Source organism: Crinia signifera, chromosome 1 (assembly GCF_055691185.1).
Source record: "Crinia signifera chromosome 1, ASM5569118v1, whole genome shotgun sequence".
Lineage (NCBI taxonomy): Eukaryota > Metazoa > Chordata > Amphibia > Anura > Myobatrachidae > Crinia > Crinia signifera.
This window is the reverse complement of record NC_139217.1, coordinates 475408261-475429665: the sequence shown is the minus strand read 5'-3', so window position 1 is coordinate 475429665 and position 21405 is coordinate 475408261. Positions and strand designations below refer to the sequence as shown.

General features: G+C 49.6%; 1 protein-coding gene across 1 annotated transcript; it reads right to left on the bottom strand.

Moving 5' to 3' along the window:
• Window positions 1-2359: 2359 nt before the first annotated feature.
• On the bottom strand, window positions 2360-19116 carry DCTN3 (dynactin subunit 3). Its single transcript, XM_083155452.1, has 7 exons — window positions 18964-19116; window positions 17838-17922; window positions 14248-14334; window positions 13281-13364; window positions 5513-5571; window positions 3481-3540; window positions 2360-2940 (listed from the first exon to the last, which is right to left on the bottom strand). Exons 1-7 carry the CDS (start codon window positions 19045-19047, stop codon window positions 2851-2853), a joined length of 549 nt encoding a protein of 182 aa, XP_083011578.1. The 5' UTR covers window positions 19048-19116; the 3' UTR covers window positions 2360-2850.
• Window positions 19117-21405: the final 2289 nt, after the last annotated feature.

Genomic DNA, 21405 nt, shown 5'->3' with positions numbered 1-21405 from the left:
CTGCCCTATTACCCCCAGTGTTATAATACCCACTGCCCTACTATTACCACCAGAGTCATTCTAATACTCAAAATGTCCTTCTATTACCCCCAGTGTTATTTTAATACCCCCACCATAGTTGCCTACCCTCCTGTATTCTGCAGGGGGCTCCCTGAAATAGCAGCAATCTCCCTCTCTCCCTCATTAGTCTAGCAATCTCCCTCATTTCACCTAGCCCACATTACACTGTTACCCATAGTTACCGCCACTCCTGCATTCTGCAGGAGACTCCCTGACATAGCAGCAATCTCCCTCTCTCCCTCATTAGTCTAGCAATCTCCCCCATGTCACCTAGCCCACATTACACTGTTACATCATAGTTACCTCCCATCCTGCAGGAGACTCCCTGACATAGCAGCAATCTCCCTATCTCCCTCATTAGTCTAGCAATCTCCCTCATGTCACCCAGCCCACATTACACTGTTACATCATAGTTACCTCACCTTCTGCATTCTGCAGGAGACTCCCTGACATAGCAGCAATCTCCCTCTCTTCCTCATTAGTCTAGCAATCTCCCCCATGTCACCTAGCCCACATTACACTGTTACATCATAGTAACCTACTCTCCTGCATTCTACAGGAGACTCCCTGACATAGCAGCAATCTCCCTCTCTCCCTCATTAGTCTAGCAATTTCCCTAATTTCACCTAGCCCACATTACACTGTTACATCATAGTTACATTCCCTCCTACATTCTGCAGGACACTCCCTGACATAGCAGCAATCTCCCTCTCTCCCTCATTAGTCTAGCAATCTCCCTCATGTCACCTAGCCCACATTACACTGTTACACCATAGTTACCTCCCCTCCTGCATTCTGCAGGAGACTCCCTGCAATAGCAGCAATCTCCCTCTCTCCCTCATTAGTCTAGCAATCTCCCTAATGTCACCTAGCCCACATTACACTGTTACATCATAGTTACCTCCCCTCCTGCATTCTGCAGGAGACTCCCAGAAATAACAGCAATCTCCCTCCCTCCCTCATTAGTCTAGCACTCTCCCTCATGTCACCTAGCCCACATTACACTGTTACACCATAGTTACCTCCCCTCCTGCATTCTGCAGGAGACTCCCTGACATAGCAGCAATCTCCCTCTCTCCCTCATTAGTCTAGCAATCTCCCTCATGTCACCTAGCCCACATTACACGGTTTCATTTTTTGGAAAAAAGGAATGAGAGCTAGAAACATTTACATTGAATCATCAGCGCCATTTCCCAGCACTTTACCAAGTATAGTAACTTATACTAACTGCTATGGGGATCATCTACATTGGATAAAAGTCATTTTATAGGATTCCTCTCAGATGTAGCAGTACACACTTCTAGGTACCACGTTCACAATCTCTCCATATATGGAACTAGACACGCCCTTTGGGTGGAGCATGACACGCCCCTACAATGGGGCACTATGCAAAATTCTACAACCAACTATACTCTCCCTGAAACTAGTTTTCAAAAGTAGGCAAGTATGACCCCCACCACCCTGTTACCACCAGTGCCAATCTTATACCTCCAGTGTTCACACAATACTGCCACTGTCCTCCTATTACCCCCAGTAATATTATATTACCCCACAGCCACACAATACTCCCACCGTCCTATTACCCCCAGTGTCCACACAGTACTCTCACCGTCCTATTACCCCCAGTGTCCACACAGTACTCATCCCCTGCCCTCTGTCCGCCCTTCTCCTTGTAGCACCCAGTGGTGGCAGAATTGCCCGGGACCTTGTGGCATGTCACCGCTTGTTGTATTGAGGCTGGATCTGTCACATCTGCACATGTGCACACGCAATGTTTCATGTTATTATATATATTGTATTTGTGGTATTGTGAATATGTTTGTGCCAACAGAGCAATATAGTGTAATGAAATGGACGACAGATTTCTAGAGGAGTCTTATGCCGGCTTCCTCCAACATTCGGGGACTACGTCACGCCTGGGTATGGGGGTGCAGTACAGTTCCCCCCACATTCAAAATAACGATATGTTCAAAATACCGTCATTCCTTATTCCAACATGGTGAAAATGCCGACATTTAAAATGTAAAAAAGTTGATTTTACGTGTGTGTATGTCGCCAGGACCACTGCCCGGCGCTCTGTTAGAATCTAACACTATGCCCACTAGGATCGTGAAGAAAGAACAAGTCGGTTGCAAAGAAAAAAAAAAAAATCATTAAAAAAACTTTTATGAACATTTGTAATTTAGGCATTTGGAGCGTGTGAGCGTAATGAATGTGTGTAAATGGGTGACATCCCCTGGATATACCCAGACACTGGGCCTGTACCTGCAGAGGGATCCATACAGTCAAGAGACACAGCAGCATTTCATGTGTCACTTTATTACAGATTATAAGCAATGAGCGAATACGGAGCAGTCAGTAGCGGGCATACACTCAGGAATGTCAGTTATTGTACTGGGGGCATTATTATACATTGCCCATAAGCACCTCTCTGTATAATAACCTGTAATATTACCTGACGGTGAAGGACAGTCACGCACGGAGACTAGCCTCTGGCGTTAATAAGGGTACGGAGGGGATAACCAGCAGGTGGCGCTTTGGGCAGAGCTGGTGGTCTCGGTGTTACTGTAATCCTGGCATTAGCGCAAAGGTTAGAAAGTGACATGAACTGAAGTCGCAGACGCTTCCACCTGTCAACGCAGTGTCTGCCACACATTACCGCATCGGGATCCGGGAGACAACCTGCTGAGGCCGGCAGGGAAAGGACCTACAGTATAGCTCAGGACAGACAACATGCGATACACATACAGAGTCTTATAAATAACAGGCGTGACGGACGGACGGACGAGATCACTCAGAAAGCGGTTTCACTTGTCTCGCTGCCTCCAGCCGGGTCAGGGTCTCGTCCCACATAACAAACTGCTTGGACAGGAGCACGGTCTGGGTGCGCTGGTTAAGGAGACATCATTCTCCCATACAGAGCATTACAGCATTGGGGCATCGGAGGTCACGTAAAGGCCGATCTCACCCGCATGCCTATCGATGGTTTACACAACAGCTTGCACGCATGGCCGATCATCGAATGATTTCTAAGGCGTTCACTCTCTGGTGACTCAGATATGCGGCGCCTTGGTAACGGAAGAGGGCGGACAGCTAACATCTACCATACGTAGTTCCGGCTGTAGGATCTATATCCAGACACCTCTGGAATACGCCATCTGTGCCATGTTCCTGCCCTGATGTGCCGCCCATTTATATACACATATATATATAACCTGGGAATCCCAAGATACAAGGTGTTCGCCCACATTCCTAACACCGTGACCGGAGACCAGGCCATGAGCACAGCGGGGAACCGGATCTATATATATATATATATAGATCTGTCCAGCACAGCACCAGAGCGCAGATCCTATAACCTGTCACAGTGATGCCGCCTGTAACCTTCCGCCATGCCGGGACTACCCACACAAAGGATACCATTCTGTTATAATCCTCAAACAGCTTCTTTGTCTCGGCTGTGACCTCCTCGCACTGGTCCTGGTAACACAAAGCCAATGGTTAGATGGATCCTACTGGTCAGGGGGCATCTGCCATGTGACCCAGCCGTCTGCTGACCTGAGGCATCATAGTGATCCCTACAGAGTCCTATCACTGCCCACCGGCCCCCGCAGGCGATCCCTACAGTGTCCTATCACTGCCCACCGGCCCCCGCAGGCGATCCCTACAGTGTCCTATCACTGCCCACCGGCCCCCGCAGGCGATCCCTACAGAGTCCTATCACTGCCCACCGGCCCCCGCAGGTGATCCCTACAGAGTCCTATCACTGCCCACCGGCCCCCGCAGGTGATCCCTACAGAGTCCTATCACTGCCCACCGGCCCCCGCAGGTGATCCCTACAGTGTCCTATCACTGCCCACCGGCACCCGCAGGTGATCCCTACAGTGTCCTATCACTGCCCATCGGCCCCCGCAGGTGATCCCTACAGAGTCCTATCACTGCCCACCGGCCCCCGCAGGTGATCCCTACAGAGTCCTATCACTGCCCACCGGCCCCCGCAGGTGATCCCTACAGTGTCCTATCACTGCCCACCGGCCCCCGCAGGTGATCCCTACAGTGTCCTATCACTGCCCACCGGCCCCCGCAGGTGATCCCTACAGTGTCCTATCACTGCCCACCGGCCCCCGCAGGTGATCCCTACAGAGTCCTATCACTGCCCACCGGCCCCTGCAGGTGATCCCTACAGAGTCCTATCACTGCCCACCGGCCCCCGCAGGTGATCCCTACAGTGTCCTATCACTGCCCACCGCCCCCCACAGGTGATCCCTACAGTGTCCTATCACTCCCCACCGCCCCCCGCAGGTGATCCCTACAGTGTCCTATCACTCCCCATCTTACCCCGCAGGTGATCCCTACAGAGTCCTATCACTCCACATCTTCCAGTGTCCTATCACTCCCCATCTTACCCCGCAGGTGATCCCTACAGAGTCCTATCACTCCACATCTTCCCGCGCAGGTGATCCCTACAGTGTCCTATCACTTCCCATCTTCCCCCGCAGGTGATCCCTACAGTGTCCTATCACTCCCCATCTCCCCCTGCAGGTGATCCCTACAGTGTCCTATCACTCCCCATCTTCCCCCGCAGGTGATCCCTACAGTGTCCCATCACTCCCCATCTTCCCCCGCATGTGATCCCTACAGTGTCCTATCACTCCCCATCTTCCCCCGCAGGTGATCCCTACAGTGTTCTGCTGCATCATTCTGGGCCCCCCCCCCCCATCATGTCACACCCACCTGCTGCATCATTCTGCGTCCCCCCTATGTCATGTCACACCCACCTGCTGCATCATTCTGCGTCCCCCCTATGTCATGTCACACCCGCCTGCTGCATCATTCTGCGTCCCCCTATGTCATGTCACACCCGCCTGCTGCATCATTCTGCGTCCCCCTATGTCATGTCACACCCACCTGCTGTATCATTCTGCGTCCCCCCTATGTCATGTCACACCCACCTGCTGCATCCCCCCTATGTCATGTATCACCCACCTGCTGCATCATTCTGCATCCCCCCTATGTCATGTCACACCCACCTGCTGCGTCCCCCCTATGTCATGTCACACCCACCTGCTGCATCATTTGCGTCCCCCCTATGTCATTTCGCACCCACCAACTGCATCATTCTGCGTCCCCCTATGTCATGTCACACCCACCTGCTGCATCATTCTGCGTCCCCCCTATGTCATGTCACACCCACCTGCTGCATCATTCTGCGTCCCCCCTATGTCATGTCACACCCACCTGCTGCGTCCCCCCTATGTCATGTCACACCCACCTGCTGCGTCCCCCCTATGTCATGTCACACCCACCTGCTGCGTCCCCCCTATGTCATGTCACACCCACCTGCTGCGTCCCCCCTATGTCATGTCACACCCACCTGCTGTATCATTCTGCGTCCTCCCTATGTCATGTCACACCCACCTGCTGCGTCCCCCCTATGTCATGTCACACCCACCTGCTGCTTTATGTGGATCTGGGACAGAGTTTGAAGTTTGGAGGCCTGCGCTGGGACCGCTGTGGAGACAGATGGGAAATACAGACATCACTGCACAAAGTGCTCATCAGTCACATAGAAGACATCACCTATACATAATGTATTACACTACAGGTATCACACCGTCCCCTATACATAATGTATTACACTACAGGTATCACACCGTCCCCTATACATAATGTATTACACTACAGGTATCACACCGACCCCTATACATAATGTATGACACTACAGGTATCACACCGACCCCTATACATAATGTATGACACTACAGGTATCACACCGTCCCCTATACATAATGTATTACACTACAGGTATCACACCGACCATCCCCTATACATAATGTATGACACTACAGGTATCACGCCGACCATCCCCTATACATAATGTATGACACTACAGGTATCACACCGACCCCTATACATAATGTATGACACTACAGGTATCACACCGACCATCCCCTATACATAATGTATGACACTACAGGTATCACACCGACCATCCCCTATACATAATGTATGACACTACAGGTATCACACCGACCATCCCCTATACATAATGTATGACACTACAGGTATCACGCCGACCCCTATACATAATGTATGACACTACAGGTATCACACCGACCCCTATACATAATGTATGACACTACAGGTATCACACCGACCCCTATACATAATGTATGACACTACAGGTATCACACCGTCCCCTATACATAATGTATGACACTACAGGTATCACACCGTCCCCTATACATAATGTATGACACTACAGGTATCACACCGTCCCCTATACATAATGTATGACACTACAGGTATCACACCGTCCCCTATACATAATGTATTACACTACAGGTATCACACCGACCCCTATACATAATGTATGACACTACAGGTATCACACCGACCCCTATACATAATGTATGACACTACAGGTATCACACCGTCCCCTATACATAATGTATGACACTACAGGTATCACACCGTCCCCTATACATAATGTATTACACTACAGGTATCACACCGACCATCCCCTATACATAATGTATGACACTACAGGTATCACACCGTCCCCTATACATAATGTATGACACTACAGGTATCACACCGTCCCCTATACATAATGTATTACACTACAGGTATCACACCGACCATCCCCTATACATAATGTATTACACTACAGGTATCACACCGACCGTCCCCTATACATAATGTATTACACTACAGATATAACACCGACCGTCCCCTATACATAATGTATTACACTACAGATATAACACCGACCGTCCCCTATACATAATGTATGACACTACAGGTATCACACCGACCCCTATACATAATGTATGACACTACAGGTATCACACCGACCGTCCCCTATACATAATGTATTACACTACAGGTATAACACCGACCGTCCCCTATACATAATGTATGACACTACAGGTATCACACCGACCGTCCCCTATACATAATGTATTACACTACAGGTATCACACCGACCGTCCCCTATACATAATGTATTACACTACAGATATAACACCGACCGTCCCCTATACATAATGTATGACACTACAGGTATCACACCGACCGTCCCCTATACATAATGTATGACACTACAGGTATCACACCGACCGTCCCCTATACATAATGTATGACACTACAGGTATCACACCGACCGTCCCCTATACATAATGTATGACACTACAGGTTTAACACCGACCGTCCCCTATACATAATGTATGACACTACAGGTATCACACCTACCGTCCCCTATACATAATGTATTACACTACAGATATAACACCGACCGTCCCCTATACATAATGTATGACACTACAGATATAACACCGACCGTCCCCTATACATAATGTATGACACTACAGGTATCACACCGACCGTCCCCTATACATAATGTATTACACTACAGATATAACACCGACCGTCCCCTATACATAATGTATTACACTACAGATATAACACTGACCGTCCCCTATACATAATGTATGACACTACAGGTATCACACTGACCGTCCCCTATACATAATGTATGACACTACAGGTATAACACCGACCGTCCCCTATACATAATGTATTACACTACAGATATAACACCGACCGTCCCCTATACATAATGTATTACACTACAGGTATAACACTGACCGTCCCTATACATAATGTATTACACTACAGGTATAACACTGACCGTCCCTATACATAATGTATGACACTACAGATATAAAACTGACCGTCCCCTATACATAATGTATTACACTACAGATATAACACCGACCGTCCCCTATATACATGATGTATTACACTACAGGTATCACACCGACCGTCCCCTATACATAATGTATTACACTACAGGTATCACACCGACCGTCCCCTATACATAATGTATGACACTACAGGTATCACACCGACCGTCCCCTATACATAATGTATGACACTACAGGTATCACACCGACCGTCCCCTATACATAATGTATGACACTACAGGTATCACACCGACCGTCCCCTATACATAATGTATGACACTACAGATATAACACCGACCGTCCCCTATACATAATGTATTACACTACAGGTATCACACCGACCGTCCCCTATACATAATGTATGACACTACAGGTATCACACCGACCGTCCCCTATACATAATGTATGACACTACAGGTATCACACCGACCGTCCCCTATACATAATGTATTACACTACAGGTATCACACCAACCGTCCCCTATACATAATGTATTACACTACAGATATAACACCGACCGTCCCCTATACATAATGTATGACACTACAGGTATCACACCGTCCCCTATACATAATGTATGACACTACAGGTATCACACCGTCCCCTATACATAATGTATTACACTACAGGTATCACACCGACCATCCCCTATACATAATGTATGACACTACAGGTATCACACCGTCCCCTATACATAATGTATGACACTACAGGTATCACACCGTCCCCTATACATAATGTATTACACTACAGGTATCACACCGACCATCCCCTATACATAATGTATTACACTACAGGTATCACACCGACCGTCCCCTATACATAATGTATTACACTACAGATATAACACCGACCGTCCCCTATACATAATGTATGACACTACAGGTATCACACCGACCCCTATACATAATGTATGACACTACAGGTATCACACCGACCGTCCCCTATACATAATGTATTACACTACAGGTATAACACCGACCGTCCCCTATACATAATGTATGACACTACAGGTATCACACCGACCGTCCCCTATACATAATGTATTACACTACAGGTATCACACCGACCGTCCCCTATACATAATGTATTACACTACAGATATAACACCGACCGTCCCCTATACATAATGTATGACACTACAGGTATCACACCGACCGTCCCCTATACATAATGTATGACACTACAGGTATCACACCGACCGTCCCCTATACATAATGTATGACACTACAGGTATCACACCGACCGTCCCCTATACATAATGTATGACACTACAGGTTTAACACCGACCGTCCCCTATACATAATGTATGACACTACAGGTATCACACCGACCGTCCCCTATACATAATGTATTACACTACAGATATAACACCGACCGTCCCCTATACATAATGTATGACACTACAGATATAACACCGACCGTCCCCTATACATAATGTATGACACTACAGGTATCACACCGACCGTCCCCTATACATAATGTATTACACTACAGATATAACACCGACCGTCCCCTATACATAATGTATTACACTACAGATATAACACTGACCGTCCCCTATACATAATGTATGACACTACAGGTATCACACTGACCGTCCCCTATACATAATGTATGACACTACAGGTATAACACCGACCGTCCCCTATACATAATGTATTACACTACAGATATAACACCGACCGTCCCCTATACATAATGTATTACACTACAGGTATAACACTGACCGTCCCTATACATAATGTATTACACTACAGGTATAACACTGACCGTCCCTATACATAATGTATGACACTACAGATATAAAACTGACCGTCCCCTATACATAATGTATTACACTACAGATATAACACCGACCGTCCCCTATATACATGATGTATTACACTACAGGTATCACACCGACCGTCCCCTATACATAATGTATTACACTACAGGTATCACACTGACCGTCCCCTATACATAATGTATGACACTACAGGTATCACACCGACCGTCCCCTATACATAATGTATGACACTACAGGTATCACACCGACCGTCCCCTATACATAATGTATGACACTACAGGTATCACACCGACCGTCCCCTATACATAATGTATGACACTACAGATATAACACCGACCGTCCCCTATACATAATGTATTACACTACAGGTATCACACCGACCGTCCCCTATACATAATGTATGACACTACAGGTATCACACCGACCGTCCCCTATACATAATGTATGACACTACAGGTATCACACCGACCGTCCCCTATACATAATGTATTACACTACAGGTATCACACCAACCGTCCCCTATACATAATGTATTACACTACAGATATAACACCGACCGTCCCCTATACATAATGTATGACACTACAGGTATCCCACCGACCGTCCCCTATACATAATGTATTACACTACAGGTATCACACCGACCGTCCCCTATACATAATGTATGACACTACAGGTATAACACCGACCGTCCCCTATACATAATGTATTACACTACAGGTTTAACACCGACCGTCCCCTATACATAATGTATTACACTACAGATATAACACCGACCGTCCCCTATACATAATGTATGACACTACAGGTATAACACCGACCGTCCCCTATACATAATGTATTACACTACAGATATAACACCGACCGTCCCCTATACATAATGTATGACACTACAGGTATAACACCGACCGTCCCCTATACATAATGTATGACACTACAGGTATCACACCGACCGTCCCCTATACATAATGTATGACACTACAGGTATCACACCGACCGTCCCCTATACATAATGTATGACACTACAGGTATCACACCGACCGTCCCCTATACATAATGTATGACACTACAGGTATCACACCGACCGTCCCCTATACATAATGTATGACACTACAGGTATCACACCGACCGTCCCCTATACATAATGTATGACACTACAGGTATCACACCGACCGTCCCCTATACATAATGTATTACACTACAGGTATCACACCGACCGTCCCCTATACATAATGTATTACACTACAGATATAACACTGACCGTCCCCTATACATAATGTATTACACTACAGATATCCCACCGACCGTCCCCTATACATAATGTATGACACTACAGGTATCACACCGACCGTCCCCTATACATAATGTATTACACTACAGGTATCCCACCGACCGTCCCCTATACATAATGTATGACACTACAGGTATCACACCGACCGTCCCCTATACATAATGTATGACACTACAGGTATCACACCGACCGTCCCCTATACATAATGTATTACACTACAGGTATCACACCGACCGTCCCCTATACATAATGTATGACACTACAGGTATCACACCGACCGTCCCCTATACATAATGTATTACACTACAGATATAACTCCGACCATCCCCTATACATAATGTATTACACTACAGGTATCACACCGACCATCCCCTATACATAATGTATTACACTACAGATAGAACACTGACCGTCCCCTATACATAATGTATTACACTACAGGTATCACACCGACCGCCCCCTATACATAATGTATTACACTACAGATATAACACTGACCGTCCCCTATACATAATGTATTACACTACAGATATAACACCGACCGTCCCCTATACATAATGTATGACACTACGGGTATAACACTGACTGTCCTGTATTACACTACAGATATAACACCGACCGTCCCCTATACATAATGTATTACACTACAGATATAACACCGACCGTCCCCTATACATAATGTATGACACTACAGGTATCACACCGACCGTCCCCTATACATAATGTATGACACTACAGGTATCACACCGACCGTCCCCTATACATAATGTATGACACTACAGGTATCACACCGACCGTCCCCTATACATAACGTATGACACTACAGGTATCACACCGACCGTCCCCTATACATAATGTATTACACTACAGATATAACACTGACCGTCCCCTATACATAATGTATTACACTACACTACAGGTATAACACTGACCGTCCCCTATACATAATGTATTACACTACAGGTATCACACCGACCGTCCCCTATACATAATGTATTACACTACAGATAGAACACTGACCGTCCCCTATACATAATGTATTACACTACAGGTATCACACCGACCGTCCCCTATACATAATGTATTACACTACAGGTATCACACCGACCGTCCCCTATACATAATGTATTACACTACAGGTATCACACCGACCGCCCCCTATACATAATGTATTACACTACAGATATAACACTGACCGTCCCCTATACATAATGTATTACACTACAGATATAACACTGACCGTCCCCTATACATAATGTATTACACTACAGGTATAACACTGACTGTCCTGTATTACACTACAGATATAACACCGACCGTCCCCTATACATAATGTATGACACTACAGATATAACACCGACCGTCCCCTATACATAATGTATGACACTACAGGTATCACACCGACCGTCCCCTATACATAATGTATGACACTACAGGTATAACACCGACCGTCCCCTATACATAATGTATTACACTACAGGTATCACACCGACCGTTCCCTATGCATAATGTATGACACTACAGGTATAACACTGACCGTCCCCTATACATAATGGGGTGGTGGGAAGGGAAGCAGTCGGTAACAGTACAGTACTGGGGAGGAGAGAAAGTTAGCAGTCGGTAACAGTACAGTACTGCTGAGGAGAGAAGGGAAGCAGTCTATAACGGTACAGTACTGGGCTGGGGGGGAAGGGAAGCAGTTTGTTACGGTACAGTACTGAGCTGGCGGGAAGGGAAGCAATTCTGGCGGAAGGGAAGCTGTCGGTAACGGTACAGTACACAGGCTGGCGGGAAGGGAAGCCGTCTGTAACAGTACAGTACTGGGCTGGCGGGAACGGAAGCCGTCTGTAATGGTACAGTACTGGGCTGGCAAGAAGGGAAACAGTCGGTAACGGTACAGTACTGGCGGGAAGGGAAGCCGTCTGTAACGGTACAGTACATTTGATGTGCTCGCTGTCCAGCAGTTGGTAACGGTACAGTACTGGTGGGAAGGGAAGCTGTCGGTAATGGTACAATACTGGGCTGGCAGGAAGGGAAGCCGTCTGTAACGGTACAGTACTGGTGGGAAGGGAAGCCGTCTGTTACGGTACAGTACTGGGCTGGCGGGAAGGGAAGCCGTCTGTTACGGTACAGTACTGGGCTGGCGGGAAGGGAAGCTGTCGGTAACGGTACAGTACTGGCGGGAAGGGAAGATGTCGGTAACGGTACAGCACTGGGCTGGCGGGAAGGTAAGCCATCTGTAACGATACAGTACAGAGCTGGCGGGAAGGGAAGCAGTTCTGGCGGAAGGGAAGCTGTCGGTAACGGTACAGTACTGGGCTGGCGGGAAGGGAAGCTGTCTGTAACGGTACAGTACTGGCCGGAAGGGAAGCTGTCTGTAACGGTACAGTACATTTGATGTGCTCGCTGTCCAGCAGTGGATGAAGAGTGTGCAGTTCTTCCAGCAGTGCGGCCTGGGTCAGGATATACTGCTCTTCTACAGGGAGAAACAAACACAAGAAACATCATTCACACAAGTTGTTCACATATTACCCTGGTCTGATAGTAAACCACTACTACTTCAGTGGGACTTAATTAAACAACTGACTGTTGCTTCTAAAACTGTAAACTTTATCCTCAGTCCCGATCTGCTGCTACCTCCAATCTGTCCTCACCGCTCCTCTCTCCATACCCAGCAAGTTTGAAACCGATCATTTTGCTTTTACTTTCTGCTAGGAAGTAATTTGGTCAGTCAAGTGGTCACTGGCGGTAAGTCACCTCAGAGGTAAGGAGGATTTAGCCTTAATATTATATATCTATAACTGTATTATTATCGTTTATTTATATGGCGCCTCAAGGGTTCTGCAGCACCTGGCAACACGTAGATGGTGATTACAGTACACATGCAAATTAGGACAAGTACATGGTACACAAACGACAGCTACAGCAGCGGACACTGACACAATTATAGCAGTGGCAGAGATATATCTCAGACAAGCACATGAGGAGAGAGGACCCTGCTCGTTAGAGCTTACATTATAACGCAGACCCCTCTTCTGCCTTATACCCAGCCATCTCTCATGCTCACTCCTATCCCCCAGTTTGTGTGCCCCTTCCCTTTATAATGTAAGCTCTAACGAGCAGGGCCCTCTCTCCTCATGTGCTGTTCTAAGATATATCTCTGCCCTGTTTAGCTTTGTAGGGATGTATACAGCTGCTGGGTCTGTCTGTACATCTGCGCATCTCTCTCTGTGTGCCCGGAGAGGCGTTATAGGAGACCCTGCACCTGACAATGACTGTTATACTAAGTCACTGCGCTCCGGTATAGCGGCTACTCACTGCAGCAGCGCCTGTCACCTCCGCCATGAAACAAAACTCACCTGCCAGAATGATTTCAAGTTTTATGGTGTCAGGAACCGCAATTCTGTCGATGTATTGTGGGTCCAGATATTTTATCAGGTCCTCAACTAGAGCAGGAGAGAAAGAGACAGGGACGGAGTGAGCTGGGACCAGCGCCAATCACCGGTATACACCACCGGTACATACGTGATACACGCACAGTATATAAGAGCACAACGCACCGGACACCTCACAGGCTGGGACCAGCGCCAATCACAGGTATACACCACCGGTACATACGTGATACACGCACAGTATATAAGAGCTCAGCACAACGCACCGGACACCTCACAGGCTGGGACCAGCGCCAATCACAGGTATACACCACCGGTACATACGTGATACACGCACAGTATATAAGAGCACAACGCACCGGACACCTCACAGGCTGGGACCAGCGCCAATCACAGGTATACACCACCGGTACATATGTGATACACGCACAGTATATGAGAGCTCAGCACAACGCACCGGACACCTCACAGACTGGGACCAGCGCCAATCACAGGTATACACCACCGGTACATACGTGATACACGCACAGTATATAAGAGCACAACGCACCGGACACCTCACAGGCTGGGACCAGCGCCAATCACAGGTATACACCACCGGTACATACGTGATACACGCACAGTATATAAGAGCACAACGCACCGGACACCTCACAGGCCGGGACCAGCGCCAATCACAGGTATACACCACCGGTACATACGTGATACACGCACAGTATATAAGAGCACAACGCACCGGACACCTCACAGGCCGGGACCAGCGCCAATCACAGTTATACACCACCGGTACATACGTGATACACGCACAGTATATAAGAGCTCAGCACAACGCACCGGACACCTCACAGGCCGGGACCAGCGCCAATCACAGGTATACACCACCGGTACATACGTGATACACGCACAGTATATAAGAGCTCAGCACAGCGCACCGGACACCTCACAGGCCGGGACCAGCGCCAATCACAGGTATACACCACCGGTACATACGTGATACACGCACAGTATATAATAGCTCAGCACAACGCACCGGACACCTCACAGGCTGGGACCAGCGCCAATCACAGGTATACACCACCGGTACATACGTGATACACGCACAGTATATAAGAGCTCGGCACAGTGCACCGGACACCTCACAGGCCGGGACCAGCGCCAATCACAGGTATACACCACCGGTACATATGTGATACACGCACAGTATATAAGAGCTCAGCACAACGCACCGGACACCTCACAGGCCGGGACCAGCGCCAATCACAGGTATACACCACCGGTACATACGTGATACACGCACAGTATATAAGAGCTCGGCACAGCGCACCGGACACCTCACAGGCCGGGACCAGCGCCAATCACAGGTATACACCACCGGTACATATGTGATACACGCACAGTATATAAGAGCTCAGCACAGCGCACCGGACACCTCACAGGCCGGGACCAGCGCCAATCACAGGTATACACCACCGGTACATATGTGATACACGCACAGTATATAAGAGCTCAGCACAGCGGACACCTCACAGGCCGGGACCAGCGCCAATCACAGGTATACACCACCGGTACATATGTGATACACGCACAGTATATAAGAGCTCAGCACAGCGCACCGGACACCTCACAGGCCGGGACCAGCGCCAATCACAGGTATACACCACCGGTACATATGTGATACACGCACAGTATATAAGAGCTCAGCACAGCGCACCGGACACCTCACAGGCCGGGACCAGCGCCAATCACAGGTATACACCACCGGTACATATGTGATACACGCACAGTATATAAGAGCTCAGCACAGCGCACCGGACACCTCACAGGCCGGGACCAGCGCCAATCACAGGTATACACCACCGGTACATACGTGATACATGCACAGTATATAAGAGCTCAGCACAACGCACCGGACACCTCACAGGCCGGGACCAGCGCCAATCACAGGTATACACCACCGGTACATACAGGATACACGCACAGTATATAAGTGCTCAGCACAGCGCACCGGACACCTCACAGGCCGGGACCAGCGCCAATCACAGGTATACACTACCGGTACATATGTGATACATGCACAGTATATAAGAGCTCAGCACAGCGCACCGGACAACTCACAGGCCGGGACCAGCACCAATCACAGGTATACACCACCGGTACATACAGGATACACGCACAGTATATAAGAGCTCAGCACAGCGCACCGGACACCTCACAGGCCGGGACCAGCGCCAATCACAGGTATACACCACCGGTACATACGTGATACACGCACAGTATATAAGAGCTCGGCACAGCGCACCAGACACCTCACAGGCCGGGACCAGCGCCAATCACAGGTATACACCACCGGTACATACGTGATACACGCACAGTATATAAGAGCTCAGCACAGCGCACCGGACACCTCACAGGCCGGGACCAGCGCCAATCACAGATATACACCACCGGTACATACGTGATACACGCACAATATATAAGAGCTCAGCACAACGCACCGGACACCTCACAGGCCGGGATCAGCGCCAATCACAGGTATACACCACCGGTACATACGTGATACACGCACAGTATATAAGAGCTCAGCAAAGCGCACCGGACACCTCACAGGCTGGGACCAGCGCCAATCACAGGTATACACCACCGGTACATACGTGATACACGCACAGTATATAAGAGCTCAGCAAAGCGCACCGGACACCTCACAGGCCGGGACCAGCGCCAATCACAGGTATACACCACCAGTACATACGTGATACACGCACAGTATATAAGAGCTCAGCACAGCGCACCGGACACCTCACAGGCCGGGACCAGCGCCAATCACAGGTATACACCACCGGTACATACGTGATACATGCACAATATATAAGAGCTCAGCACAACGCACCGGACACCTCACAGGCCGGGATCAGCGCCAATCACAGGTATACACCACCGGTACATACGTGATACACGCACAGTATATAAGAGCACAGCGCACCGGACACCTCACAGGCCGGGACCAGCGCCAATCACAGGTATACACCACCGGTACATACGTGATACATGCACAGTATATAAGAGCTCGGCACAGCGCACCGGACACCTCACAGGCCGGGACCAGCGCCAATCACAGGTATACACCACCGGTACATATGTGATACATGCACAGTATATAAGAGCTCACCCGGGACGGCAGCAGTATCACCCGCTATTCCCCGTACAGCCACCCCTGTGTCATCCTCCTAATGTAACATCTACATGTATGACTACACTATGATACATTACTGATGATACAGTCCCCAATACATAGAAGGTTACGCGCTTCCCTCGGGACATTTAACCTTTGTTTGGTACAACAATGTGTCATAGCACAAAGGTTACATATTATATAAAAGGCATGGGACCTGTGGCACTATAAGTACCAGCAAGCCATGCTGACTACACAAACAGCAGCTGGGGACCATAAGAGACCCTATGTAGAGGGTGCTGCCAGGACAAAGGGGCAACCTGTGGCGGGCAGCTGAGGTCAGTCCAGGGAATACTGGGGATTGACCCCGACCAATACGAACACTTACTCTTCTTGTACAGCGTCTTCACTCGCTCACGCTTGCTGGCGATGTTCCCGAGCGCACCCTGCACCTTTATCAGCCCATCTGCAACCTGAGACATAAAGGAAGGCTGGTCAATGCCGTCACCCGGGGAGCCACCCACCTGTCACCCCGGGGAGCCCCCTGCACCCACGCCTGTCACCCCGGGGAGCCCCTCGCACCCACACCTGCCCCCCCCAGGGAGCCCCCTGCACCCACACCTGTCACCCCGGGGAGCCCCCTGCACCCACACCTGTCACCCCAGGGAGCCCCCTGCACCCACACCTGTCACCCTGGGGAGCCCCCTGCACCCACACCTGTCACCCCGGGGAGCCCCCTGCACCCACATCTGTCACCCCGGGGAGCCCCCTGCACCCACATCTGTCACCCCGGGGAGCCCCCTGCACCCACATCTGTCACCCCAGGGAGCCCCCTGCACCCACATCTGTCACCCCAGGGAGTCCCCTGCACCCACACCTGCCCCCCCCCGGGGAGTCCCCTGCACCCTCACCTATCACGCTGGGGAGCCCCCTGCACCCACACCTGTCTCCCCGGGGAGCCCCCTTCACCCACACCTGTCTCCCCGGGGAGCCCCCTGCACCCACACCTGTCACCCCGGGGAGCCCCCTGCACCCACACCTGTCACCCCGGGGAGCCCCCTGCACCCACACCTGTCACCCCGGGGAGCCCCCTGCACCCACACCTGTCACCCCGGGGAGCCCCCTGCACCCACACCTGTCACCCCGGGGAACCCCCTGCACCCACATCTGTCACCCCGGGGAGCCCCCTGCACCCACACCTGTCACCCCAGGGAGCCCCCTGCACCCACATCTGTCACCCCAGGGAGTCCCCTGCACCCACACCTGCCCCCCCCGGGGAGTCCCCTGCACCCTCACCTATCACGCTGGGGAGCCCCCTGCACCCACACCTGTCTCCCCGGGGAGCCCCCTGCACCCACACCTGTCTCCCCGGGGAGCCCCCTGCACCCACACCTGTCTCCCCGGGGAGCCCCCTGCACCCACACCTGTCTCCCCGGGGAGCCCCCTGCACCCACACCTGTCACCCCGGGGAGCCTCCCCCTCACCTATCACGCTGGGGAGAACATCGGCCTCACCTTTCGCGCAGGGACCCCGCTCTCCCCGTACAGTCGCCGCTCTACCTCCTGCAACCGGTTCTGCATCTCCCGCACCTCCGCCATCCTTCCTCTGTACAGCGACACTTCCGGGGGCGCCGGTTGTGACGTCACCGCGCAACAGCCCCGCCCCCGTCAGTGTCACTCAGGCTGTGTCCATGGTGATAGTGAGAGCGGTGTCTGTGCGCTACACGCCGTATGGTGCTGAGGCTGAGGAGAGCTGGAGTGTAGCTGGGCGGCGGGAGGATGTGGCCCCACACGGTATATACACCGGGGGAATAACTCACAGCATCATTATATATATCTAACACTAACTCACAGCATCATTATATATCTAACACTAACTCACAGCATCATTATATATCTAACACTAACTCACAGCATCATTATATATATCTAACACTAACTCACAGCATCATTATATATATCTAACACTAACTCACAGCATCATTATATATATATAACACTAACTCACAGCATCATTATATATCTAACACTAACTCACAGCATCATTATATATATATATATATATATATATATATATATATATATATCTCTAACACTAACTCACAGCATCATTATATATATATATATATATATATATATATATCTAACACTAACTCACAGCATCATTATATATATCTAACACTAACTCACAGCATCATTATATATCTAACACTAACTCACAGCATCATTATATATATATATATATATATATATATATATATATATATATATATATATATCCTGGATATGGTAGGCACACTCACTTATAGCAAGCACCCGACTGGGGTTGCACATCAGTGATACCTTAGTCAGGTCACAAACACAGTCCAATCCAAATAATGGCACTCACCAGAGCTTCAATCTTTCCAGTAGGGTTTTTTTAATCCACACCACAGGAAACTTTACATGAACAAAGTCAGGTTGACGTTAATCATGACCGCCTCGTGCAAGGACATACACACGTTTCCTGTGGTATGGATTAAAAAACCCTACTGGAAAGATTGAAGCCCTGGTGAGTGCCATTATTTGGATTGGACTCAGGGCCGGCGCCACCACTAATCAAATCTAGGCATTTGCCTAGGGCACCGGCCACTAGAGGGTGGTATTTCGTCCCCCCTTGCCGCCCGGGTATCTGTCCTGCGGCGTATATGTGCGTAAAAGCTGGCAGCGGGGGGTCCCTGCAGTCAATAAGAAATAACGAGCGCTATCCGCCGGGCTATGCGGAAGCGCTTCTGTTTTGTAAACACTGGATATTTGGGTCGGCACTCCTGGTTGTATTAACATGTAGTACTTCTGGTGCCTCCCTGCGTGTGTTCCCACACAATGTATATCAAGGAGCTGTAGGTGGCACTCTGAGGATTCACGGCAACCCCAGAATTAAATGGCACATGCAAAACACTGACATGGCTATGGTCGACAAAGAAAAAGGTTGACATGGACACCAATGAAGTGCCACACTTATGTCAACATTTACATGTGTTGACCTTTTTGTGTTGATTTTTCTTGTGGCAATTTTTTTCCAGTGGCAACTTTGTGCACGTCAACCTAGACATCATCAACCAAGACGGTGTATAATATATAACACCTGTTCTGTTTTACTGTAGGTGCTTTAAGTCAGATCTTTTACTTCCACTATTACTGTTTATGTAAATGCATTCTGTATGACAGCAACATCCTACCATCCTGCTACAAGAATATATAACCAACTAGGTGATTCATCGTGCCCCGTGCCCCCCCCCCCCGCAATTCACGGAACCCCCGCGCCCCCCCTCCCGCGATTCACGCCCCCCCTCCCACAATTCACAGCACCCCCACGCCCCCCTCCCGCAATCGCAACCCCCCCTCGCGTGATTCACGCCCCCTCCCGCGCTTTGCGGACCTCCGCCCCCTCCCGCAATTCGCGGACACCTGCGCCCCCCCTCCCGCAATTCTGCCGCCCTCCCTCCCTTGATTCGCGGCACCCCCCGTGCCCCTCCCGCAATTCACGGCACTCCTGCGCCCCTCTTTAGTCCCCCGTATGCCCACACACCCCTATCACTACCCAGCTTCCTGCTCTCCTGAACCGTAACTTCCACCACTTGGGAAGTCGCTGACGCTGTGTTGCCCACATACCCCTATCATGCCTCATAGCCCAGCCTCCTGCTCTCATGCACCCTAACTCCCACCCAGTAGGAGGAGACACTGACTCAGGGCCACTGTCCTGTACTCCTGTACTGCCACGCTGGACCCTCACCCACTGGCAGAAGCTGCACAGTGTCTCCCACCCTCCTCTTTAGTCCCCCTTATGCCCACACACCCCTATCACTACCCAGCCTCCTGTTTTCCCTGTGTCGTGACCTCCGCCAGTGGGGAGCCGCTGACTCAAAAACACCCTACTATACTATTGCACACACACACCTAAACAACACGCACACACAG